This window comes from Medicago truncatula, chromosome 2 (genome assembly GCF_003473485.1).
Source record: "Medicago truncatula cultivar Jemalong A17 chromosome 2, MtrunA17r5.0-ANR, whole genome shotgun sequence".
In the NCBI taxonomy this organism is placed as follows: Eukaryota; Viridiplantae; Streptophyta; class Magnoliopsida; order Fabales; family Fabaceae; genus Medicago; species Medicago truncatula.
In genome coordinates, this window is record NC_053043.1 from 9,757,038 (window position 1) to 9,784,664 (window position 27,627).

Genomic DNA, 27,627 nt, shown 5'->3' on the forward strand with positions numbered 1-27,627 from the left:
CAGTTGTCGTCAACCTGAAACCTGTTGGACCGCCTATACTCTGGGAAACTTTGTCGAACAATTACATAGCACAACAATCAGTATGTGGCCACAATGTAGCCAAAAGGCGTCGATTGTTCAAATTGAAAGCAACAAGGTATACAACATGGCAGTGATTGAAGAAGTGAAACACGATAGAGATGGAGGTGGACGAAGTTCTGACCATGATGGAAGGTGGATTGAGGTGCGATGATGGAATGATTTTTGTTTTGGGGAATCATATTTTTGTTGAACAGGTTCAGAACCTATGGCATCACTTGATGTGCGAGACAGACATACTAACCGAAATTCACCATGACTTTGCAGCGCCAAAGTCATGGAATATCGATCTGGGCTTAAGTGGTCAATGAACTCTACCTAAAAACAAATTATTCGGAAAAACCCGAGTTCCATTTATAGATCGACCAATTCTTGGTCAAACCATACTTATCTCTCGACCAAACTCCAAATTATTAAGACCTCGTTCTCCTAGGAAGAATATCTTATTAGATTGACTTCCTCACTTAACTATGTATATGATTGTTGTAATAAAAAAAAAAAAAAAAAAAAAAAAAAAACATAACTATCCCAAAAGACTTCAAACGAAAATCTGAAAGGAAGAATATTTAATTAGATAGATACAAGATTAGTTCAAAGTTGCAAATTATTAGAGCTACTTTTGACTTACCTCGCTTAAAATATGATTTATCTATTGGTGATGAATTAGAGTTGACCCTACCATGTACACCGTGAGTTGCATAACATACTTACTTATAAGCAAATCACATATATGTGATGGTATTGTTACTTCTAGTATTTTTTACACCAATGTATGTCAAATATATCATAATTTAACTATGTATATGATTGTTGTGAAAAGCAAAGAAAAAACTATTGATATGGTAGTTACAATTTTAAAGGTTTTGCAGAAAAGAATAAAACATAGTAGTGCTGCAGAATCTTTATCCCAAAAGGAACAAGATTCAAGAAATCTCTGAAATAATGGGACGTTTAAGATATATAGCAAAAAGGTGACATGGATGCAGCAATTTGAAAAGGCAAAAGAATCAAACATTGTATGCAGCAATTCCGAAAGAATCAAGCATATTAGTGCTGCAGAATCAGATGAGCACTTTATTCTTTGAAAAGCTGGGGTGAACTGCTTTAGTGAGGGGGCAAAATAAGAAACAGAAACACATACCAAAAGCATATAGTTGGTGTGTCAATTGTATAATGCAATCGAGGTAAATCTTGATGTTTAGGTACATGTAATTAGATATATTGAGAACAACTAGGCACATTATTAATATAAGTTTTATTAACTGAACAAAATTTTTTAGAGATGTGTGTAGAGATTTACTGTAGAGTTTGCCATCGATCGCAAAACATGTGACAATAAAAATTTCCTAGAGAATACAATCATCAAATTATATAAAAATTTCTAACTGAAATTGCATAAAGAATGACCACCAAGCCATTGCATTGTATGTATCATAATCTCGAGTTTCATGTAATGATTCTTCTGTAGCTTACAGTATCTCTCAAAAGATTGTACTGCAGAAAGCTATATTAACAAAATGCAAGGGCTTTAAAAGGCTACCCTGCCCCAAGTCTATGGTTCATTTCATATATGTTTACCTCTGCAAAGACTTGTACATCACCACAGTGACATATTTGGCTACAAATCGATGAGTCGAGCCGAGTGCCACCACAGAAGGGCTGCTCTTTCCTTTCTGCATATAGAGATGATTGAGCACTACATGCTGTGGTCTGGATACAAGAGGTTGGAATTCCATATTTGCGGAAGGAACATTAAGAAGAGTCGCTTGCATGAATGGAGGAACCAATGGCGGTTCTTTTGCATAATCTTCAGAGCTTAGGTGTAAGTTGTTGTAGCTAGAGTCTGGTGATTTTGGAGGTTCGAAGCTAGAAATACTTCCAAGGTCTTCAGGAACGGAATCCTGCATAACAATGAGGTTCAGCATGTGTTAGACTAAACAACTTAAACGCTTACTCAATATGTTTTTATCATATGAGAATTTATGTATAAGTTGTTTGTACCATAAAAGCTATTTAAAATAAGCTATTTGGCGCAGCTTGTGAAAATAAGATGAAAAGAACTTATAATATGGACATACCAAGTTGAGAATAGTTTATTAAAATAAGCTACTTGGGAGAGCTTGTGAAAATAAGATGAAAAGAAATTATGATATGAATATACCCTAAGCTATTTTTATAAACCCTTACAAACATTCATAGAAGGTCTTATATGATACATAAGATCAAATAAGCTCTTCCAAGTTCCAAATACGGCCTTGTAAGATACACTATTAAATCAATTTACCATCATTCTCCTTCCCCCATGTTTAAGAATTTCAGGTTTTACTGATCACCGCACATTTTTCCTAGAGTGCCACTACAGGGGAAATAAATGACCCCAAGAAATTGATAGACTAATCTGTAACAACCATTACAAAAAGCAAATTCATGTCACCAAGGACGATCATCCAAAAATCAAAGGAGATTTACAGATTTACTTAGCCAGAAATCGAAGCTGATGTGTTTAGAAGTAGATCACATGTGTTGGAAACGAAGTTCTTGCAAGAAGAAAAGAGAAATTTGGCCAAAGAGTATGATATAAAGAAGAAAATAAGGGAAAGACACCCCGAATAGAAAACTGAGAGGGGGGAGTATATTAGACCAAAAACAAGCTTCACATTAAAAAGGATTTGATGCCTTGAAGCAAGGCACAAGTGAAATCAACACAAAGTGTCTAAGATAACAAGGTTCTTGAACTCCCTCATTGCACTGTAAAACCAATACTCCTAAAAATTATTTAGCTACTGAAAGCGTCATCCTTTTCTTAACTTTGAAAAACATTATCAGATCACTATGCCTCTTTTGATCACATGAAACACACTAAATATGTCAACAAAATAGTACCTGCAAGTCAAGAATGTTGTAAGTATTGGCAGCATCATCTCGAGCCCAAGGCAAGTCAGGTGCGTACCTCCACTGTCCATCCACGATAAATCTAAACTGATAAACACCAGATGGCAGCACCTTCATTATAGTGAAGTCCTTTCCTGATCTCTGCAATGGCATCCTGATGGACAAGGAATATCAGAATCTAAGCAACAACTATAGCGATCTTTGAAGACAAATAAAGAAGATATTAACAACGCATTTGGCTTGTTTTTTTTATTTCCACTTGAAACATTTTTACTTATAATTACAACAATCGCACATTTTCAGTTTGCTTTTTGTTTTTACAATCCACAAAAGTAGTGAAAACAACATTAGTAATAGCAGCTATGGCGGCAGAATAGCGCTATAGCATAGCAAAATACGGACAGATCACCATTGTTCTGTGATACACTATTTAGGACAAAATGCCGTCAAATAGCAGCGCTATAGCACTATTGCATAGTGAAATTTGAACAGACCGCAATTTTCTGCGATCCGCAAATGAAAACTCTGCATTTTTTGAATTACCAGTGGCAGTGACAACATATCAGTAGCAAATTAACTTGATTAGCACTAAATTTTACGAACCTCGTTTTCCAATTATCCCATGATCCCTCCACAGCAACTTCTTTACCATCATAACTCCATGTAATCATCGTCGGAATTCCAATTTCACTGAACATATCCTCATACCCTGAATTAGTTTGCATCAAGGAAGGGCTGGGAACTTGCATCTCATCAGGTCTTTGTAGTGGAACCACCGGAGCCTAAAAACAGTGAAAATGGAATGATTGACAACTGATGATAAATAAGAATCCGCAAAAGCATTACATAAAAAAAGGCGAAAGCCAATAAGATATATCCAAAACAACAAAACTAAGTCTCATTCAGTACCCTCCAGTGTCCACCACCAACTTGTGGAAGGGAAAAAAGGGGTAGGAAAGTTGATTCTCGATAGCGACAACAATCTAGAATCAAGAATATGGTTCCCTTAAAGTAATCCCAATATCATATGCTATTTTTGTGTCCCAATCACAACAACAACACTCAATTCAGTTCCAATACATGATGATTGATGAAAAAACCATTATAAACCCTGAATCTGATCCAATTACCAAAAACGACCAAGTGAAAACCATGAAACTGTAAACTAATGTATGAACAAAAACACAAATTGGGTGTCAAAAAAACAAAACACTGGGTTTAGGACTTTGCATCAAACAACTAAAGAAAAATAATACATGAATAATCTAAATACACTGATTCAGTATTCATCTTCCAAAACAAATGCAGCATAACCTCAAATTACAAAGACATGTAAAAAAACCAGACATAATCATAATTAACATCAAATCAAAAACAAAACCTAAGGTACTGAATCAGACACACCCATTTATCAAAAAACAAACTTTATGAGTTTTCACAAACTAAATTAAACAAAAAATTAAAAAAGAAAAAAACGCTTTTTGAGGAATACTATGGAAAAGGTGAAAGAGATAGAAAAGGAGAGATTTTTACTTGAGGAGTGAACATTAAAGGAGATTGAGTTGTTCTAGGGCTAGCAGGTGGAGAATGACCCATTAACTCAACAGGTGAAGGATTTTCAACAACCCCATCAGGTGCAGACATGGAATCACTGACTTCTGATGATGTTGATGAAGCTGATGATAGTGTTCCATTGAAATCTTCTTCTCTTCCATTCACATTTCCCATTTTTTTGTTGAAGAAAGAAGTGAAGAAAAAGGGTTTTGGAAGAAGGGTTTGGAAGAATGATGAGAGTAATCTTCTACTCTACTTGTTGTTGTTGTTCCTTTTTCTTCATTTTCTTCCAATTGGTAGCTTCAACGTGCTTTGTGTGTTTTTTGTGTGCGTGTGTGTTGCACCTTTTTCTCTTGTTTTCTTCCTCTCTCTCTCTCTCTCTCTCTCTCCTATTAGAGTGAGAGAGGGAAGGTCTATAGTGTTATCAATTTCTCACACCTTGCTTGGGGTCATGCTAAGTTGTGCGTGCAATAAGGGCACTAGATAAGAAACTACTTCCTCCGTTCTCTGTTCTTTTTTAAGTGTCATTTTTGAAGAAAAATTTGTTTTAATTTAACTGTCACTTTTAAAGTTCAATGCAACATTAAATGTTGTTTTACCAATATTATCCTTAGTTATTTATTATGGAGAGATAAATATATAAAATGAGATATCAAATGAATAAGGTTATTATAGTAAAAGTATGAAATATTGTATCAAAAGTAGTAATATTTATTGATTGTATTGGTTTGTGTAAAATGTCAAAAAGTGACAATTAAAAAGGAACGGGGGTAGTAAATGTAAAAATTTAACATTTAAAATTATGCATTCATAATCTCAAAAGTTTTTTTTTCTTTCTAAAAGAATAATCACAAAAGTTTTAAAACTTATCTTTTCAATGCAACATTTATTTTTTAATTCTATTTTTAGATCTTTATCTTGTGCCCTTAGAGCATCCACAATAGAGACCTTCAATTTGAAGGTCTTAAACGGGTCCCACTAGTACATATCACTTTTTTATTATTTTTTAATAACAGTACCTAATTAGGTACTCATTCACTCCAATGGAAATCTTCTGACAAAAATTCTAAATGGGTCCCACAACTAACTCTTCATCATTTACATTCCACCACTAACATGTTATTTTAATTAAAAAGTGTGTGGGGACCACTGAAAGATGGGGGTCTTAAGTTAGACCCTGGATCTTAGAAGACCCCCAAATTTTCCCCCACAATGGGAGTACCTATTAGGTACTAGGTCTTAAATGGTGAAGACCTCACCATTCTTGATGCTCTTATGACACGAGTTAACATTTTTCTAAGTACTACAGTAAAGATCTGATGACATAGATCTCTTTTATTTTGATCAAAATCTAGTGTTTAAATCTGAATTTGAGTATTCGACAACATTAAAACTCGGGAGATTACAAGCTTAAGAGATTAGTGTATGAGTCTTTTTTAGATTAACCAAGGTTCTCTCCAAATCTAATATTGGGCATTTTAAAACTCTTAGGGGAGAGTTTGTCGCTCATTTAAATTTCACAATGCTGAAGAAATTAGTCTTACGCGCGCGGATTAGTTGTGTGATATGTTTAGATATTATATTTACATTAAAAAAATGAGTAAATAGTCAATTACCCCCCTGAAATTGTAAGTTTCATCAATTACCCCCCTGAAATTAACAAAACTTCAATTACCCCCCTGAAATTGCACAACGTTAATCAATTTACCCCCTACGTCAAATATTTATGTTAGTCAACATAACGTTTTGCAAATACCCCCCTGAAGTTTTGCACTTATGTGCAAAATGCCCCCTAAACTTGAAAATTTATATTTTGTTTTCTTATCCTTAAAAGTGATTGCATTATCACTGAATTGTGGAGCATATTAGCTAAGTTTTGACGATATACAACCATATAATGACAGTATTGTAGAACAAATTGACAATATTTGGTAAACCCTACAATAATGTTCAAAGCTCAAGAATATTTACAAAACAAACATAAAACTATTTATTTGTTCCAACATCAGATGCTGTTTTTTCTTTTTCAAGTTGTCCTTAACCCCATTAGAGATCAAAAGGATGGTAGCTATCATGTTTTTTTATTCTCTTAAAAAAAACATAATGAAATATACATAATATAATATTATTACCTTTCCTTTGAATCCTAACGGGGGAAGAAGACCATGATTCCTTCAAGATCCTTTATAAAGTGAGAGAAGTAACAAATTTATATATTTTTTTCTTGAAAGTGAGAGAAGTGTGTTGAAATTTCATTATAAAGGAAGTGGAAATTTTTGGTGTGGTTAAAATTAGCAATAGCAAAGCCATATACTTTGACATCCTTTGACATCTTGGTAATTCTTGGTTATGCCAATCATGTATTATTTATGTGCTTCATTATGTATGACATGTATTAGTTTTCCATCTGACAAGTGTGATTCTACTTTACTATGCTGACTTTCATATCGTTAGACTCTAATACATGGTTAATGTTTGATCGTTTAAAGGAACATATATGGTTGTATACCGTCAAAACTTAGCTAATATGCTCCACAATTCAGTGATAATGCAGTCACTTTTAAGGATAAGAAAAAAAATATAAATTTTAAAGTTCAGGGGGCATTTTGCACATAAGTACAAAACTTCAGGGGGGTATTTGCAAAACGTCATGTTAACTAACAGAAAAATTTGATGGATAGGGTAAATTGATCAACGTTGTGCAATTTCAGGGGGTAATTGAAGTTTTGTTAATTTCAAAGAGGTAATTGACGAAACTTACAATTTCAAGGGGTAATTGATTATTTACTCTTAAAAAAATATATCTTATTTAATTCTTGTGTGATAGTGATCTGTTCCTACTTTTATAATTCTTGATTTAATTACATCTTTCCCTATCCTCCATTTTGTATGAATAATAATAGTTTAGTTGAGTTGAGTTCGAGGTTACTAGAGTCACATTCGAGGTAACCTCAGGCGGCTCGATTGCTAACATATATATTTTTTCTAGAATTTTTTGACTAAATACATCTTTTAGTCATTTAAATTTGACAAAAATATCAAATTAATCTTTTAAATTTTTTAAATTTCAAATAAATTCTTTAAGTTGTTAATTTAACATCGTTATTCTTTTAAAGACCTACTCCCTCCGTCCCAAATTATAAGCAAAAAAAAACATTTTCTTTGTCCCAAATTATAATAAAAAAAGACTAACTTTTATCATATTTAATTATGTTGTTTCAAAAAATTATCTTTACCAAAGAAAAATTAATGCAAATTGCATTCAATTTGTTCTCTCTTTCATTTTCTCAATAATCAATAACAAATGAAAATTGTTTTCACATCTTCCTATAAAACTTGTTTCAAGGATAACACAAGAAACTATGTTGCAAACTATTACTCCCTTCATTTCTAAATATAAGCAAATTTTACTTTTTAGGTTAATTCAATTAATGATGTATGTGGTTTATAATATGGACCACATACATCATTAGTTGAATGAAACTGAAAAATAAAATTTGTTTATATTTAGAAACGGAGGGAGTATGTTTTAGTTTTCCTAATAAGTGTTTTTTTTTTTTTTGCTTATAATATGGGGCGGAAGGAGTATTTCATACTTCAAAACTTAAAATAGGTATATTAAATTAACAAACATTTATTCAGGCTCAAACGAAATGGCAACGGGCAAATATGATTGTTTGGAGGGGGGGGGGGGGGGGGGGGGGGGGGGGGGGCAGTAGCCTTACTCGCTGCTATTCACTTTGCTCGTAAATAGATGGGACCGGGTTGTCTTCGAGTCTGACTTTGATACTCTAGTGCAAGCTCTATCGTCAGCGGGACATGGTAATTCATAATTCTATGCAATTGTTTCTAGTATTATTTATCAGTTATCTTTACATTCCAACTTCGAGGTGAAGTTTGTTAGGAGACAAGCGAACATGGTTGCTCATACTTTAGCTAAGACGGTCTGTTCTTGGGCTAGTAACCGTATTTTTAGTTCTTATCCTTCTTGTATTGAACATTGGTTGATTAATGATAATAGTTAACTTTATTTTGGACAAAAAATAAAAAATTAACAAACATTTTTAAAACTTAAAAAGACTTTTGTATTTTTTGTCAAATTTAAAAAACAACAAAAGTGGTAAGTAAAAAAAAAAATTCTATTTATAGCGAAAATATACATGTTAATCTGTCGTGAAAGTCAAACTGCCATGTTTTGTTTGTATCTCGTTTATTGAATCACATATTCTCCACCGACTCACCTTAGTAGCATTCCGCAAAACAACCTATTTTCATTTCTTTTTTTCTTTCCGTGAAGCCTTCATGACGTCTTATGTTGTCTATAGCTATTTTCTTCTTATTGAACAACCTAATGAAAATCGCTTCTCCTTATTGTCTTTAAAATTATGATCGATATTTCTTTCAAAAAGAACCTCTTCTATATTTGATGTTTCTTCTACGTGTGCAATTTTCAATTGGTAGTCTTTCATGTTGTGATATGGGAATGTCGTTGCTGCAAGGGTGAGGGTATTATGATGTAGTAGCGAGGACCTAGGATGTTTGTGCGATGAAGGGAACGACAATGGTGAAACATAGGTAGAATGCTTAGGGATGGGGAGAATGCATGCCAAGCATCATATTATTTTCCTTTAGTGTGTGGAGCTCTTTTTGACCTAAAAGGTTGAAACATAAGTAGAATACTTAAGAGATAGGAGAATATCGTTTATTTAGTTGGTTTGTATTTAGTATAGTCTATGCACAAGGAGGAATGAAACAACAGAAAAGGGAAAAGATAGCATGAAGTTATAGTGGGTGTAAATAGGCAAAATTAAACTAGACTTTGCGTAAATATGTTGGGCTTGCTAAAAAAAATCTGAAATATATACTAGTTTTAGGCTTATGCCTAACCTTTTTGAGTGTTGTTGTTCTCATATCCATAGTTTCTTAGAAACACATGAAAATGAGCAAAAAATCTCAACGGTAGTTATATTTTGCTATATGTCAGTCTAACCCTTTTAAAATCCGAATACAACTTTATTTTTGGACTAGGTCTAACGAGTAGTTTATAGTGGATAGTGTATCATCCAGTGTTTTAATAAAATGTTTGACTCAAGTGGTTGAACGAGAATTAGTCTATTTTTTTAACAATTTTATGTTGATAGTCGATTAAACTAGGTTTAACTTGGTTCCACCGCAATTGATTCAACCAATTTTTATTTTATTATATTTACTAATTTATTTTACTTTTGAATGGTTTCTTTTTACTTTATTTATTTATATATTTATAGTCATCTAATTCAAACATAGTTGGTCCGATTTCTCAATAAAAACAATCATAGTTGAACCAGTTGAACCAATACCTGAATTTTATCGATTTGATTTCTAGTCCAATTTGTAAAATATTGGTATAAATTCATATGACCATAGTAGAGTTTTTCAATAACATTTTTTTGGCTCATGAGCTTAACTAGAGTATTTTTCACTGGACTGTAGTGGCATCAACTGTTCGTTTACTTCCAAATCACTCAAACACAAACTAACCAAACCATTTGTAAAGAAGACAAATGGTTATGGAAAAGCCTTCTAAATTCTTAAGCGACAATTTCTAATAGTTATGTAGGATAATTCTATGATGTATAAGGAATAGAATATTACCACGCCATACACAAATTTATTTTCACTGTGAGATCAATAAGTTCCATCATATCTCACTCGATATAATGATGTCACTTAGTGATTCAATTGTCAAAACAAACATGTACATGTTGCAACATCTATAATTTTTTTTTTTGTGTAACACTCCAGATCATGTACATGTACTTGTACACCATAAAATTACACAGTTATATAACCTAAAGTTTGCACCTTATGAGATGCTGTCATATTTGAAAGTTTATCAATATAGCTATAAATAATTTGGGTTTATTAGGAAACCAACTTAAAATTTACCATCTGCCTCAATCTAACTCATAAAGAACACAAGTAAAACATAGATTTTTCAATTGATTACTTCAATTTGGTTTTGCTTGCGTTGCTCATTAGTGGGTTAGTTTGATATGTAACATTGTAGTAGGATATCAAGAGTGTGAATGACGTAGAAAAATAAGAAATGGTATCGAACACCTAACCGACCGTCTTATTTGTCAGAATATCTTACAGAATCCCATGCAATACGGTGAATCTTGTGTGTGTCCACTTCTGTCTCTTCCTCTTTCTTTATATATTCTGTTTCTTTCAACATTAGTTAGTTGCACTCGTGTTACTTTCTTTTCTTCTGTGCCAGTACCACTTGATGCTATGAGTAACATTTCTATTTGTTTGTTACAAACTAACTTTGACTAATTTTAGTTTGTTATTATATTCGAATAGTATTTAACATCACTTCAAATTATGGTTTTAAATTGTGATTGTGCTCGCGGTCACGGTTTAACACCATAGTAAAATATGGCTGATGAAATCGAAATTATGACTGTGATGTAGTTAAAATTGTGGTTGTAATGATGTTGCCGAGACTTCAAAATATATGATATTCCAACTGCAATTGCGGTAGGGGATCACAATTTAAAATCATTCTTCCAATTTTAATGACGATTTCTCTTAAAGGTATAAGTTTTAGTTCCTTCTCATCCTTACGGTTGATTAAGAGTCTTGAAGAAGACTTAAAATGTGTTTATATGTAGAGGCAACCTTGCATGTTGATTTTGTGAGAGTTAAGTTAGCCACGATCTAAATTTTAAGTCGTCGACTAAGACGGTCGGCGTGGGTTTGACAAAATGAATATAAGCTGATTTGAGACACATTCATTTTTCTTATTTTTATCTAACCTACAACGATGAAGTCAGTGTCTCAATTATGAGGGTGAGTGAGAATGTGACATCTATCAACATGATTTTAAATCGTCGTTAAAACTCGAAGAATGATTTTAAATTGTCGTTTAAAATTCGAAGAATGATTTTAAATTTGAAGTGATGTTAAAGTACTATTCGAATATAATAACAAACTAAAATTAGTCAACGTTAGTTTATAACAAACAAATAGAAATGCTACTCATAGCATCAAGTGGTACTTTAAAATCATTCTTCGAATTTTAACGACGATTTCTTTTAAAGGTATAAGTTTTAGTTCATTCTCATCCTTACGGTTGATTAAGTGTCTTGAAGAAGACTTAAAATGTGTTTATATGTAGAGGCAACCTTGCATGTTGATTTTGTGAGAGTTAAGTTAGCCACGATCTAAATTTTAAGTCGTCGGCTAAGACGGTCGGCGTGGGTTTGACAAAATGAATATAAGCTAATTTTTGAGACACATTCGTTTTTCTTATTTTTATCTAACCTACAACGACGAAGTCAGTGTCTCAATTATGAGGGTGAGTGAGAATGTGACATCTATCAACATGGTTTAAGTCTTTATATTCACCTAGAGATTACAACTGATACACCATGGATTATTACTTAAAAAATGCTGAAAACTCCAACAACGACATACAACATCTTCTAGTGGTAGATGTTAATGGTCATCTTCATTTTGATAATTGAAACAATGACTTAATTGATACCCGTATGATTAAAACAAAGGAAAATAAATATGTAGTTCGTATTGAACCGACATCTATAAGTCACCAAATTAACTATAAATATAAGGGTCGTAAAATTAACCGTACTGATATGTAGATAACTCATTTATTTCTAATGTAGTATCGTCGATGGTCGTTGAAATTTCTAATAATTTTAATGACTGATCTATGGTCGACTGCTTATGAAGCGGTCCGCCTAAGAACTCACCTACATATAAATCATAGACTTAAATATATCATTGGTCTCCGCACTTTGACCATATTTTAACATTAGTCTTTATATTTTTTTGTTTGGTATTCGTCCCTACACTTTCATAATATCGTTTGCAATCTCTCTATGTGATAAAGACTTGTTAATTAACTGTCTCATGCTCGCAAAAAAAATCAACTGTCCCATGTTTGCTACAAATACCTCTGTAGTAATGACCCGGGGTTTCATCTTCCATGACTTTGATGGAGTATGATGCAGTTCCTGATGCCAAGGAAGTGGGGCATGTGCAAGCACCTTTCTTGGTTATGGTGTGTTGTGTGACAATATTTGAGAGCTTTTGATTTTGTCTTTTATTTTGTCAATTATATACATTTAGCTAAGAACCTCACTGCTCATAGACAGTGCATTAAATTTCTTTTGAATTTTTCAATCAAGTTGTATTTAAGTGAAATTTATTGTACCTTGTATTTACGTACTGATTGATTTTGATGTGCCATCCTACTTTGTTTTATACAATACATTGTTACACAAGTCCATTTGAATGATAAAGGGATGAAATTAGTGGAATCATTATTTATTAATCAATGATATTAACTTTTTTTTTTTTTTCTCAAATGATGAATCAAGATATAGAGTTATTAAAATTCTAAAAACTGAATTGCAATTTCATGAGATGAAATTAGTTGCTTAATTTGGTTATGAAAGGACAGTAGTCAAAGGATAGTACATAGAAAATGTGGTGGTTATGAACTTATGGTTATGGTTGAACTTTGGAGTGCTGGTCACAACATGGGATGCTATTGCCAGATAGTAAAATTAAGGCTTAATTGCACTTTTGAACTCCTATCTTTCCAAAAGTTGCGGCTATGGCCTCCTAACTAATTTAAATACAAAACAGCCCCCTATGTTTTGATTCTTTGGCAGTTTTGGACCCCCAGTCCATTAGTGAGGTGCCACGTGTATTATTTAGGGGCCACGTGGCACCTCACTAATGGACTGAGGGTCCAAAACTGCCAAAAAATCAAAACATATGGGGTTGTTTTGTATTTAAATTAGTTAGGGGCCATGACCGCAACTTTTGGAAAGATAGGGGTCCAAAAGTGCAATTAAGCCTAAAATTAATAGTGATGATAGATAATTTATACAAGTTTTTTCTTTTTACTGAAATAGTTGATATTCATTTATTCAAATTGATAGAGTACACCGATACAATGCAAATTCGCTAAAAACAAAAAGGATGAATCTACGAACAAACTCACAACATCTTTGTTAATAACATATAACGACAAAGTACAAAAGCCTACACGTTTGACTATATTCAAGTCTGCGGAATATCTATGTCTCTGGATTTACAACGTGGAGAACGCCAAAGTCATTGATTGGATATGCACTGGATTGAATCTGATATGACAATTTGAACCAAACAAATACCTGAACGAAACAAGAAAGACAAACAATGCCGCACAAAGATGACAAACAAATCAACGTTGTACTAAGACGACGAAATCACAAAATAAAAAACGAAATAGATGTGAAAATCACTTATTTCAATAAAAGGAAAAAAGAAAAAACGAGTTGGAGAGATGATTTTGGATCAAAAATTGACCCTAAATCACCCATTTTTGATGGATGAAAGAGAAAAAACTAGGGTATTGGTTGTTTACCTATCCTTTATGACCAAACACAACATAACAAGGACACAAATGTTCCGTAGAGGTACAAGATTGTGGTTAATTCAGTTATGTACATCGTTAGTTTATATCACGTTGAAAATTATGATTAATCATTTAATTAATTTAATAAACTATAATTTTGACCGTGAATTTAACTATCATCTACTTAAGTGATTTAATCATATTTTTAAACGTGATAATCAAAATTATAAGTAGGGATAGGAATAGGCCAGGTCGGCCTACAAGGGCCTACGGCCTAGCCTACAACAGACCAGGCTTTTTTCTTAAATAGAGAATGCTAGACTATTTTTAAGCCTATTTAGCTTAAAAGGTCAGGCCACAGGCCTCTCAAAAAGCCTCTTAAGCCTATTAGGACGACCTATTTAAGTAATATGAATAATATTATTTATTATTATATTATATTTTGTACTTTGAATTAAAATATAAATAAGTAAACTTTTTTAATAATTTAAGCTTTATTAGTATACATTAATTTTTTGCATATATAAATGTATTATTATAAACTAGAATAGAAATATGACGCAATATATAGTCGAATTCCCTAAAACCTTGTGTTGATTATCAAAAGAGAGTTTAATCTAATTGAACTATTAGTTCGCTAGTCAATGTAAACTTAGATCACATTGCTTATTTAAAGATATTCATAAGATATAGGCTTTTAAACAGGCTAGCAGGCCGTATCAGACTTTCAGAAGGTCAAACTCAGGCCTAAAAAGTAGGCCTATGATAGGCTGCAGGCCAGACTTAGGCTTTAAAAAATATGGCAGGCCAAACTTAGGTCTTGCAAAGCCTAGCTCGGCCTAGCCTATTCCCATCCCTAATTATAAGTATTGGAAGAATGGGGTGTTTGAATATCATCCATCTAACAAGAAATTGTTTGCGTATTTATAAAGTTTGGGCCAAAGCCCAAATTGAAATATTTTTTCTTTCTTTTTTGGAATAGTTGTAATATTTTTTCCACTTGACAAGTTTTGAAACATAATGGTCGTTGATTGGTGACGGTGGTAGCGACATACCTGGTGTTTAGTGTTATCAGTAAGATTTGTTTGAAGTATTTCAATAGTAGTGCCTCATATAATAGTAGTGTTCTTAACCGATGTAACTATTAGGCACATTCGAAGGAAACATGCTTGAAATGATGCACAGGTGGTTAGAGGAAACATAAAATGCCACAAAGAAAGGGGGAAGCAAGTCAAACATGGGGCGCCAGAGACTCCAAACAACGGGAAGCATCACACATTACCTAGAAAAATAGTCGTGCAAGACTAAATTCTACCGGCCAAAATAGTTTAGCCAATAGGACTAGTATTGCTTACAAATATCACACTTATACATTTCCTTTGACATACTTCTTCAATCAAACACTTATGGTGTGTTTGGTTTGCAAAACAGCAAGTACTGGACAGAACAGTACAAGATAGAACAGTACAACACGATAAAATTTTTATGGCATTGGGTAATTTTTTGTTTGATACGATTTTTGAGGGACAAAATACTATTTTGGTATTTTAGACAACTTGTACGTGGGACAAAAAGTTGTGCTGTGGTTTGGTGAGGGACAAAAACATGAGTTTTTGTCCTGTACCTGAAACAGTTTTACAAATCAAACACTGAACAACTAGAGTTGTTCTGTCCTGTCCTTCATTTTTTAGCAAATCAAACGCACCCTTGATGTTTTGCAATTTATTCTTTTACTTCACATTTTATTTATGCATTTCCTAGTTTAGTAACTTACCAAAAATCAACTATGTACTTAATACTATTTACATGAATTAAAGAACTCGTAACTAAATGAGATAATTTCTTCCTTGACGTAGTCGTTTGAAGCTCAAAGAAAATCTTTGTTGAAAATTATTAGCCGATTATTCGGCTCACTTTTAAGTTCGACAATAATTATGAGTCAAAATGATAATGAAAAGTAAAATATAGATCAAACCTTTAATTTAATTTCTATTTGGATACTTTCTCCTATTTGGTTCTGAATATTATTTATTAAGGCGTGTTAAAAAACAAATTACATTTTATATGTCGTCTTACATTATTAATAAAGTATTTTTTTCTTCTTCATATTATATTTTTTTTTCTAGTTCTTTTTTCTATTTTTGTAATTTATGCAAGCACATTCACAATAAAGACCATCTAATTTAAGTATTTAAGTGAGTTCTACAACTTCACATCACTCATCGCTGCAAAAATTAGAGAGTTGAACTAACTGCTCCAAATAAGAGAATTGTCATAATGTTTTATTTCTGATTTATCACCTTTTCCCATGTCAATTGTTTACTTCCCTGGTTGGTTCATGTATATAAATCTCCATTTGATTTTATTTTTGTTTCTAAATGTAAACACCCTTTCAAATTATTAGATGCATTTATTATTTTTTTCCTAAACATACCCTTAATTAATACTACTAACTTGTCTTGAAATACGATAAGACAAATTTAATACACATACAAACAAAGAATAATTTGGTAATATTAACACACAAAACAGACACATTAATTACACTGACAACATTTCTTAAGAAATGTGAAAAATGCAATGGATGGCTACATTAAGGGACGGAGGGAGTAACTAACAATGATAAACTTTTTCTAATAATTCGAGTGAACTAGAATCAATCATCCAAAAATGAGATAAGGTGTCTATGTGAGCTTAACTCAGTTGATAAGAACAATGCATAATATTTGCAAGTTCCAGAGTTCAAATCCCGGACACCAAAAAAAGAAAATGAGTTAAGGTTAAGATATTCATTTGATAATGCTTAAGTCAGCTAACATTATTTTCCATGGGTTTAGACACTTAATTATTGTCTTAGTGGACAACACTGTAGGATACAAATCTTTAGTCCCATGATGAGAGGTGTCTAGTATGAGTCTTCAGAAGCATATATTGATGACGTGAAAGTGGAACCCTTATACCTTTGCTATCAACATGAAAGCCAACCAATTAGCATCAAACTAATCATAAATTTCAAGTGACATCGTGGAGCAATTGGTGTGATGTTTCATCGGCACTGACCTTTAAAATGAAAACTTGGGCCCCCATAGTTCATGATTAACTGCCAGATGGCCCAAAGTGGTGGATTGATGTTTTATTTAAGAATCAGTCCTCTTTCGAAATACCTTAAAATCCCACGTCGTTTAGAAGTCAATATAAATTGTCCTAATATATATACAACACTTATACTCCTCAACACAATGAAACAATTTTTATAAAGAATAAAACCGTAAAAAATTTACATCTAAAATAAACAATACCTCAAAACACGATATAACATACTTGAGGTCTAAATGAAACAAGTACGTACTATTATTTTTTTTTTTTTATGGTCTTTCATAAATGTTAATTAAATTAGTTGCAATCAAGTGAGGGATGCTGCTGGATTTGTCTTAATGTAGTAGTACACACACAAAGGGAAGAATATAGTAGTATGGCAACGCGACTATACTCCCTCCAGAACGAAATGCAAGTAAAAAAATGTAATTGAAAAGTTGATGTAAGTGAACTAAATTTTTAACTTCATACATCAACTTTTTAAATTTTTTTTTTTTATATTTTATTTCGGAGGAAGTAGTTCATAAAGAGTGTGTGTATAGACAATCTTTTATGCTGATTCTGATTTTCAAATCATTGTTATTCCTAATACCGTTCATTCAAACTCCAATGGCTTTACTATTGTAGGTTTATGCACAAGGATCAAAATAATTTTTTCTTATTTTACCAGGGATCAAATTGAGAAGGTATATTTTGATCTCAATAATAACTTTTTCTTTCAAACAAATCTAAACAAACACCATTATCTTCATTCATTAATATCAACAAATCCAAAAATACATAACATCGCCAAAGGAAATGAAAAAAAGGGGCTCAAAGAGAGAAGGAGGACATTCACAATGTATAGAAATTGTCCCTCACAAATGACTAAATCCACGTCGTATCAAAGGTCATAACGCTAATGCCACATTTTTACATTTGTCTGCAGACTTTTGGTTTATGAATTAACTTATGGGAAATGTTAGGCACGGGTGGTGGTTGTGTAATCAATATATTAAAAGCTTAAAAAGTATATATTTTTTTATTTATAATTTTTTTTTTTTATTTCCTTAACCAGTGTTTCGAAGGCACTGATTAACATGACCTTAACTTATTGTCTCAATTTATTTTTGTGATAGAGTAAAATTGATTTTTATCTTTAAAGATATTAAACTCAATTATATAATTATTGTAAAAGATAAAAATGAGACTTAAACATGAATCATCAAAATCTATCTTCAACGTCAACAATGGATTGGTCTAATTGGTAAGAGACTTGAGTCTCTTAAGCATGCAGTCAGAAATTCGATTTTTGACTCCGGCTTATAATTTTTTTTGATTGGGAGGGTAGAAATATATTCGTGATTCCAAATATGCACTTATGACATATTTGGTATCACGATTGGTTGATTGAAATTATGGTGTCACCGTGATTTTATAGAAGCTTCAAAGTATATCTTTTGTAAATTTACGGTGACTCATCGTCATTTTGTTAAACTCATCCCAAATTCAAACAAGCATTTAATATATTTGGTAGCTAAAATGAAACAAACATCAAGTAAATGTGCTCAGCACACTTCATACTAGAATTATATTCATTATATACGAATTTTTCTATGGCATATATAATTGACAAATAATTGTCTATTTTAGGCATGTGATCATACGTTCAATCTCTTATCGATGCATATGAAATAACACTTGTTCAAAAAGTTAACTTTTAATTGAATCTTCATATTTTGAAAGATTAATCTCAAACTTACGGCTATAGGAGAGACCTAAAACAAAAACAAAAAAATGTGTTTAATGTCACAACATGCACCACCTTTCGTTCAACCAAGCCTACTTTTTACTTTTGAGATAACTTAGAACACCTCCAATTTGATTTTAGTCCACCAACTTGTAGGTTAAGGACACCATTAAAACAAAAAATGAAAGAATTACTTTAAAGTGATAGGGGAGCATGACAATACTATTGTAGTCTTGTTGAGTTGCACCATTAAAGGTGTCCTTACACCATTGTCTCCTTTCAGCAGTGACATGGATGCTTGGATTCTAAGGTCCATGCAGTTCCAAGTCAATGTTAAAATTCAAACACACGTGATATTCCCCTTCTTAGACATGAATGGCCTCAAAATATCCACGTCTCAATACAGTACCACAACAATTATACATTCTTTTCTGTTCATACTAATTATATGATATGATTTTGGAAGAGGTGGTTGGACTTTTTGTTCATACTAATTATATGATTTGGTAAATTTCATCATAAATAACTTATTTTTAAAAGTTAAACACACTAGTTTAATTCACTATAAATTGTAAATTATACCTATTTCATCTTAAATCATTGTTGAAGTTAGTGTTTCTTTTCCACATTATATGAGATGTGCGTCAAATAGTCAGAATTCAAATATTTTTTACCATATGCATCTACATTTATACATCTATCTTCATAAACGTTATGAACTTCTTAAAATAACTTACGTATACTATTACAAAACAAAATTTCAAAGTCAGATTCCACACGCTCCCGCAACTTTTTTAATGAATATTCATCATGACAATTTTGAAAACTGAATTTGCCGGAATCATAAGTGGATTTTCAAAATAAGGGTAAAATTTGATTAATTTTGGAGATAGAGGTATAATTGAGATGATATGAGGTAATTTTTTCTAAATTTAATTCTATAATTCACACACACAGACATCACTCATCAACACCCATACATTCCCCACTTGCCCACTTCCCCCCTCCCCCCATTCCTATGAATTATATAATTCACCCGCCAATTTCCAAACTTTTTCATTAATTAATTTTTCCACATTTTGATACCATACCTACTTTTTTATCTTCACTTTTTATATACTTGTTGGTTGGTTACATTAAAGAAAACTAAAATTCTATGAGTCATGCTACTAAGTGAACTCAAAATGAAAGTTTTGTATTGACAGTAACATTTTTAAATATTTTAAAAGTTGAGTATACAACTTTCAATGTATTGTTATATTTAATTCCTTGACAAAGATTTTCCTAATTTTTTTTGTGTACAAAAAACATTTTCCTAATTTGATTAATAATAAACAACTCTCATATGTTCTATAATTTTATTGAGTGTGTATGTGACAACTAATTATTTTTAAGTGAATTTTAATTTTGTATTAATTCTTCTTTGTAGGCACCACTACCCACATTTTTTTTTATCTAGATGAATCCAAGAAATTTATGGCACTCGTTAACATGACTCTCTTTAATTAATAATAAACGTACTCATATTCTATGATTTTGTTCATTGTATATTCAACCTCTAATTATTTGCAAGTGAATTTTAATTTTGTATTAATTTTTCTTTGTAGGCGCCACCCACCACCCACATTTTTTTTTATCTAGATGAATCCAAGAAACTCAGGACACTTGTTAGCATGACTCTCTTTAATTAATAGTAAACGCTCTCATATTCTATAATTTTGTTCATGTTATATTCAACCTCTAATTATTTGTAAGTGAATTTAAATTTTGAATTAATTATTCTTTGTAGGTACCACCCCACCCACATTTTTTTATGAGCACAAAAATTCTTTATAATTATATCTAGATGAATCCAAGGAATCCCACAATCTAATCCAAATCATTATATATAGTTTACACTATGGTTTTTTTTTTTCTTCCTCACTTCACACCAGTGACAACAATATTTTATTATGTTAGCATATGAATGAATATATAAATGCATACACACATATAATAAGACCATATATGGTTGGTAGCATTTCAAAGATAGGTTTGCAACTATGGCTGAATCAGACAATGAGTCAGGAGGTGGTCAAACAGGTTGCAGAGAGCAAGATAGGTTTCTTCCAATAGCAAACGTGAGTAGGATCATGAAAAAGGCTTTACCAGCAAACGCAAAGATCTCAAAAGAAGCAAAAGAAACAGTACAAGAGTGTGTATCAGAGTTTATCAGTTTCATAACTGGAGAAGCTTCTGATAAGTGTCAGAAAGAGAAGAGGAAAACAATCAACGGTGATGATCTTCTTTGGGCTATGACAACTCTTGGATTTGAAGATTATGTTGAGCCACTCAAGATTTATTTGAGTAAGTATAGGGAGATGGAAGGAGAGAAGAGTGCTATGATTGGTAGGAGTGATCAGAGAGATGGGAATGTTGGTGAGGGTAGTGGTGGAGTTTATGGTCATGGAGTTGGAGTTCCATCTTCTATGATGATGATGATGGGACATAATATGTATGGATCTGGGAGTGGATCGCCATCTTCTGGAAGGAGTACTCGATAGCAGAGACTAATCTCTCGAGTCAGATAAGATCATAATGAGCAGAAAACTTCTGTCTTAAGAATACGAACTCAAAATCTATAATTAAACCGAAAGAAATCGGAGTCATCTCATCTAAATACTCTTGGCTAGACAACAGGTTTATGTATGCATATGTTTGATATAAATTCATCTATTTTTTTTTTTAATTTAGAGTACCCTAGATATATTGTTGCAATTTAATTTGTTGTTGAGGGTACAGTGAAACATTATGGATGGTGGTTTGGAATTAATGCAAAAAGTATTTTTCTTTTTATTTTTTGTGGGAGGTGATAAATGATGCATGTATAGTTTGGAGCAATGCTATATATTAAGAAAGATTTTATTAAGAAAGATTTAAGAATGACATGACAGAATAATCACCCTTAAATTTTATCAAGAAATTGTCCCGAAATTAATGTTAGCTAATAAAATCTCAGCCTCACCGGAAATCATGGGGTGGTGGGTGTTATGTATTTTTTTTTTTATGAAAAGTGAATAAATAAGACTGAAATCTAAAGGTGATTATTCTGTCATGTCATTCTTAAATATTTCTTGATCAAATCATTCTTGATATCTAACATTTTCCATATAGTTTGTTGTGTTGTGTACTATTTCTGTTATATACACCTACTTCTTTGTTACATTGATCATATACGTCCTTTAATTAGAAACTAGACTATGAATTTATTGAAGAACCCATTGATGTTAGAATTGAGTAGCTAATTGATGTTATTAATTGGTATGTTTTGATCACACAATAGGTTGGTCTTATAAGTTTATTATCAACATGTTTCGAAAATCGAAGACGTTAAATATAGCGAGAATATTATCACGAAGCCATCATAACTAAGTGTGATTAGTTATTTCGCAGTTTCCTTTTTAAACTCTAAACAGGTTTCGAGAGATTTCACGAATAAAGATTACGTTATATATATATAGCATTACTCTGAGAATGTGAGTGAGTCAATGTTTCTTAAACTTAGGAGTGAAACAGAATCATGTAAGAATATGTCATGTGGAATTTGGTTTTAGCTACCATAAAGATACAAGAAAAAAAGTTTTAAATCGTCTCGCGATCCTTTTTAATGGAAAAAATTACGGTCAAATATGGCCAATGCAATATCAATTGAAGTCATATTGTGGTCGTATAGACATAAAAAATCTTAATGTCGTGGTACATAAAGAGAATGAATAATTGAATATGTTACTATAATGTTTTGACCATTGGCCATTATGTTAAGCTAGATTCTTGTGTAAATGAATAGTACCTAAGTAGAAATTGAAGTAAAAACTTTAGAAAGACTAGAAAGGGTTGTGAAATGCTAATATAAGACTTTGTGACACTTCAACTAAACGTGGAGGCAAGGAAACACAAAAGTCTAAGTTAGTATGGATGGAGCCTCATCTCAATAAAATGATTGATTGTTGTTAGTTAGTCAACATAATGAACAATTAGCTTTGAAAATTAATTGAAAACAGGTGAAAAGGTGAAGAATATTTCTTCACTTACCCTACTTATGGTCCATGCATGTATATATGTGAATCAAAACTGTTTTCCTTTTGTGTGTCATATGATGATTATATATTTAATAATTGAGAAATGTGATCAGTTCCTGAGACATTGGTTAATGAAGTAAATATAATACGTATTGTATTTTTTTTTTTAAAAAAAGATAATAGGTACTTTCTCCGTTTCATAATAACTGAGCAATTTGAAGAAGAAAAAAATTGTCCCAAAAAAATTGAGCCATTTCACTTTTCAATACAATATTAATTACTTTTTTTCTTTATAACTCTAATTAATACTACTTTCACCCCCCAATTCAATATATTCTACTTTACATTTATGATAAAGAAGAATGCACCAATACTTGATAAAAGCACTCAAAATCATTTCTCTCTCTCTTTCATTTATACACTTTTCTTAATATGTGTGAAATGAGAAAATGACTCAATTAAATTAGGACGGAGGGAGTATTGTATTGAAATTTGTGTAGTCAACTTTTCAATAGTAAAAAAAAATGTCTTTTTTAATATAACTTTTTTTTTCCTTAACCGGGGCCTCCACTGATTAGTATCACCTTAATAATTTAATTTAATTCTCATGTACATATTACTTGACATATTAATTTAGTATCACCCAATGCATTTTCTTTCTAAAGGAACCTATTGACTTGAAATTCATCATTTTAAAATGAATAAGTGAAAATTTCAGGGTTCAAACCCCGACCTTTTCATATTGTAAATGTCACGGGGACAATGCATTTTTTATTCTATTCTTTATAAATTAAAACAAAATTTTGTTGTAAGATTATAAAATAATATTGAAAGGAAAAAATCATAATCAATATTTTATGTGCTTAAGCAACAAAAAAAAAAAAAAATCCAGCTTGTTTATTCAAATAATCATGCATTACCACAAAAATGACCATGTATACTTTATTGATTGTTTAACTTCTCTCTAACCATGTTTAAAAAACTAAATTTGATTACCACTACAATTGCTTTCAATGACAAAACCAGTGCTAATGGTAAATCAATGTGATTTACCCGATGAAGACCAACATTGTTCATTTAATGAATCAAACATCACAATGTAACAGAGATTGAATATCCTATCTAGTTGTTTAACCTTTGCTAATGCTTTTCAAGAGTTGGACCTTTTCAATGCTCCAGCATTCAAGTACATATAATTTTGCTGCTCTGAGAAGTTTGATAATGTAGATACAGGTGTATATCCAGAATATTGCCCATCGATCTTAGCCAAACAAATATCGTTTATGAACTTCAAAATATCACTCTTTTGGACGAATGGCTGAGCCGCGTATTCCATAAATGGCATCCACTGCAATCAAGAACAATATCAAGAATTGATATATGCATTTGGATATAAACTATACAAATATTTCCTCAGGATTTTTTGAGAAGTACAATATACCATCAAACTTGTATGTAATAAAGCGTAACATCGTTGAGAAGGATAGCTTTAGTATGCAGTATGCACAGTATTAGAACTTGGACAATGCCTAAATGAACTCCAAAAACTAGCTTAATGGGTGATAATTGGCCAAGCCTAATGTGATTAATTTGGCCATATCTATTTTGGATGCGGGGACTTAACACCCCTCTCATGCTCAAGACTGGATATCTAAAACGTGGACAAATGCTATGAATGTATGATACCATCTTAGGTTTTAGGCCTAATTCAACCCTATGAAACCAACTTGTAAGGTGAGTGAGGATTGCCTAAGCTTATGTGACGCCCAATAACAGGTCTAAGATAGGCTATCATAAAATCTAAGAATTTGGGAGAAATATTAAGTGCTGGCTTAATCAGCGAAGAGAGCGTTGATCCATAAGTATAAGTATTAAGTATTGAACATTTTAAAAACCAGAAATACTGGTTAACTTGAAGCCGCAAACTAAAATTTACGTACCTGAGCACCCTCTATCTCTGAGTTCTGCATTTGGATGTCAGAAGAAAGGGGCCGCAGATGACACAAAAAGAACAAATCTGACTTCTCAAAGAATGAATTATGACTTTGTCTGTTGATCAGATTTTCATACGAAAGGAGAAAAGAATGCTCAGTCATCTAAATGTTTCACCGACAAGAATCCATGAAACTTCAAAGGAAGAATAGGTTACTAACTTATCAAGACAAATTAGTAATAAATAAATGTTGCGAGCACACATTCTCCTATGGACAATGATATTAAGAAATGGACATGTCAATATGGGATTTGAACCTTCTACCTCCAATTTGAAGTCTCCATTTTCAATCATTGGAACTTCTGAATTGATAATATATTCATACAAGTAAGCTACCTGAATGCTAATACTTCAAGAAATTCTGAATCAACCTGTTAAATTGAAAGAACCAAGCGTAATTAGGCTTAGAGTAACTGAAAACTTCATGGACTAGCCCACATGTAATTGGCACAGCATCATAATTACTTACTCCTGTCTCTTCTTTGACCTCTCTTACTGCTGCTACACAAATATCTTCTCCCTGTATAGGTCGAACAAGTAGATTTTATACATACAAAGCATATCATCTTATTATTTACTAAAATGAGAAAGCTATCCAACACATTTACCTGATCAACAACTCCCGTAGGAAATTTCCAGACTCCTGTTCCCTGAAATAGTCCACTATTTTCTCGAACAACTAGTACCTAATATCAATGAATTAAAGATACAACCCTCAAACGTCAAGGAAGTACTTCCAATTAACTACAAGCTTGATTATGAAGTTGTTTAGTATTTATTAGCGAGGAAATACCTCGTGTTTTTCATTCATTAAAAATGAACCGATGCCAACCCTGTGTGTGGCATTTGCAGGAATAGTATTTGGACTTTCAGGAATCCAATACACAAGCATCAAATACTTTGGTTCTGCATGGTGAAACCAAAAACCTTCCTGTCATAGAAAGAATTGTAAATGCATAAAATTGATACATGGCAACATTAGTAGAACTCTAATATCGATATGGTAAGCAACAGAGTCACCTTAACTAAGCCTTCAGCAAGACCGACTAGATGAATAGGTAATTTTATCCAAACTCCCTTCTTGCCCTGCAAGACAAGGTTGATTTACTAATAGAAAATTTGTGACAGATTCTAAATTTCCAACACATATTTAAGGATAAAAATGTTCTGGATACTGAACGATATGCCAATGACAAAAGAAGAAACTAAAGTCACTGATAAATAAAGTCACTGGCAACATTGTTTTTAGAGTAAAACGATCCAAACATAAATAACTCAATTGTAACCAAATCAATTTCACAACTCGCGTGTCAAGCATTTATTCAAAGTCTCAAAACACACAAAATGTATGTTTATTTTGTTTCCCTCTAACAAGCATTGGATGAAAATTTATAACACCTATTTCATCATGCATTTTTCACTAGTATGTTTGCAATTGGCATTAATGAATGCAATCAAATAGGAAAATATTCGTTAGTAAGCAACTATTGCGAAAGACTTACCATCTGCTTCCAATGTAAAATCGAAGCTCTAAGAATTGAGACGAATGTAGTCGAATCCATAGGCTGATCCAGCTCCACAATAACGCCGCCATACTTATCATCGGTTGATTTTAGTACTTTAACCCGTTGAACTTGATCATCTGCCGCCGTTGACATGCATCGAATAGGAACAGCCGTTGTCACTCCAATCTTAACTAGTAAGGAAAAATGAGAAAATGAAACATGTTAGATTACATACAAAAGACTTGTTTATTTTAGAAATTGTAAAGAAACCAAAAAAACATAATCATTTTAAACATTCCTTAAGAGTGATTTGTTTTGAAATTAAGCAACAACCTCTTGAAGTGGGTCTTGTAATTATTCTCCTTGTTCTACCTGAAGATATAAAGCGTTGAGTAGCATTTGCAAGATAACGAGAATTTTTGGTTGAAGAGAAGATAATTGAGAATTTTGGAAGCGATCTAAGCATGATGTTGTTATTGTTAATGTGAAACAAAGTATTGAAGTTGAAGGTTGAAAAATTGAATGAATGAGGTTGGAATTGTATTTATTTGATTGGGATGAAAATTGAAATTGAAACAGAAAAAGTAGATTGCATTCAAACAAGGAAGTGGAACATTGGACACGGTAGTGTTTGTTGTTGAGGGAAACCAAAAGTAGGTATTGTTCCACGTCGACAGTATCTAGATGCTATTTTGTCATGCCCATTTTTTACGATACTACTCACACCCCAAATAATCCAAATTACACCCTTAAATTACCACTATATCCTTTAATTAACTTATGTAAACTGAGTTTACATGAGTTAATTAAATTAGGTTTACGTGTACATGTTCATGTGTTCACGCACATTAGTTATACATAGTAAATTCAGTTTACATTTTATGTAAACTGGATTTACATATAAGTTAAGTGAATTAAGTTTATGTGAAGTGTTCAGACACATTAGTTACATATATGCAAATTCGTTTTACGTAGTTTATGTAAATTGAATTTGCTTAGTCAATTTACATAAGTCAAGTAAAATAAAGTAAATTCAGTTTACATAGTTTATGTGAACTGAGTTTACGTGTACATATATAAATTGAATTACTTTACGTAATCTTAAATTACTCTACCCCTTTTTTGGAATATATACGTAGATTAAATTTACATGTGACCTATATAAACTTAAATTACGATACCATGTCCACGTAAACTTAAATCACGTTATACTATGGAATAAACAAAAGGACATCAACAAACATCCATGGTGAAATTAACAACATCGAATAAATCATTGAACAAACGGTAAACTGAAACTTGAA

At 32.1% G+C, this 27,627-nt stretch overlaps 3 protein-coding genes across 4 annotated transcripts; 1 reads left to right on the forward strand and 2 right to left on the reverse strand.

Annotated features, from left to right (window-relative positions):
• Positions 1-1,420: 1,420 nt before the first annotated feature.
• On the reverse strand, positions 1,421-4,972 carry LOC25486263 (SNF1-related protein kinase regulatory subunit beta-2). The gene is made up of 4 exons (XM_013607489.3): positions 4,504-4,972; positions 3,574-3,752; positions 2,962-3,124; positions 1,421-1,979 (listed from the first exon to the last, which is right to left on the reverse strand). Exons 1-4 carry the CDS (start codon positions 4,696-4,698, stop codon positions 1,653-1,655), a joined length of 864 nt encoding a protein of 287 aa, XP_013462943.1. The 5' UTR covers positions 4,699-4,972; the 3' UTR covers positions 1,421-1,652.
• A 15,693-nt stretch (positions 4,973-20,665) lies between these two features.
• On the forward strand, positions 20,666-21,602 carry LOC25486265 (nuclear transcription factor Y subunit B-3). The gene has a single exon (XM_013607491.3). The coding sequence runs from the start codon at positions 20,810-20,812 to the stop codon at positions 21,308-21,310; it is 501 nt and encodes a 166-aa protein (XP_013462945.1). The 5' UTR covers positions 20,666-20,809; the 3' UTR covers positions 21,311-21,602.
• Positions 21,603-23,741: 2,139 nt separating this feature from the next.
• Positions 23,742-26,978, reverse strand: LOC25486266 (nudix hydrolase 2). Of its 2 annotated transcripts, none has more exons than XM_024775839.2 (9): positions 26,657-26,978; positions 26,321-26,509; positions 25,839-25,904; positions 25,612-25,749; positions 25,427-25,504; positions 25,288-25,338; positions 25,155-25,189; positions 24,766-24,874; positions 23,742-24,173 (listed from the first exon to the last, which is right to left on the reverse strand). In XM_024775839.2, the coding sequence occupies exons 2-9, from the start codon at positions 26,474-26,476 to the stop codon at positions 23,976-23,978; spliced, it is 831 nt and encodes a 276-aa protein (XP_024631607.1). In that variant the 5' UTR covers positions 26,477-26,509; positions 26,657-26,978; the 3' UTR covers positions 23,742-23,975. The 2 variants fall into 2 exon arrangements, with proteins under 2 accessions (XP_024631607.1, XP_024631606.1); XM_024775838.2 differs by having other exon boundaries at positions 26,321-26,514; positions 26,657-26,977.
• Positions 26,979-27,627: the final 649 nt, after the last annotated feature.

Coding starts and splice junctions, on each gene's coding strand:
- LOC25486265 (XM_013607491.3), top strand. CDS start 20,810: ATGGCTGAATCAGACAATGAGTCAGGAGGTGGTCAAACAGGTTGCAGA.
- LOC25486266 (XM_024775838.2), bottom strand. CDS start 26,789: ATGCTTAGATCGCTTCCAAAATTCTCAATTATCTTCTCTTCAACCAAA. Junction 25,905..26,320: donor TTTTACATTGGAAGCAGATG/GTAAGTCTTTCG, acceptor CTTGTCTTGCAG/GGCAAGAAGGGAGTTTGGAT. Junction 25,339..25,426: donor CTACGGGAGTTGTTGATCAG/GTAAATGTGTTG, acceptor CGACCTATACAG/GGAGAAGATATTTGTGTAGC.
- LOC25486263 (XM_013607489.3), bottom strand. CDS start 4,698: ATGGGAAATGTGAATGGAAGAGAAGAAGATTTCAATGGAACACTATCA. Junction 3,125..3,573: donor TGGGATAATTGGAAAACGAG/GTTCGTAAAATT, acceptor CTTGTCCATCAG/GATGCCATTGCAGAGATCAG. Junction 1,980..2,961: donor ACAACATTCTTGACTTGCAG/GTACTATTTTGT, acceptor ATTGTTATGCAG/GATTCCGTTCCTGAAGACCT.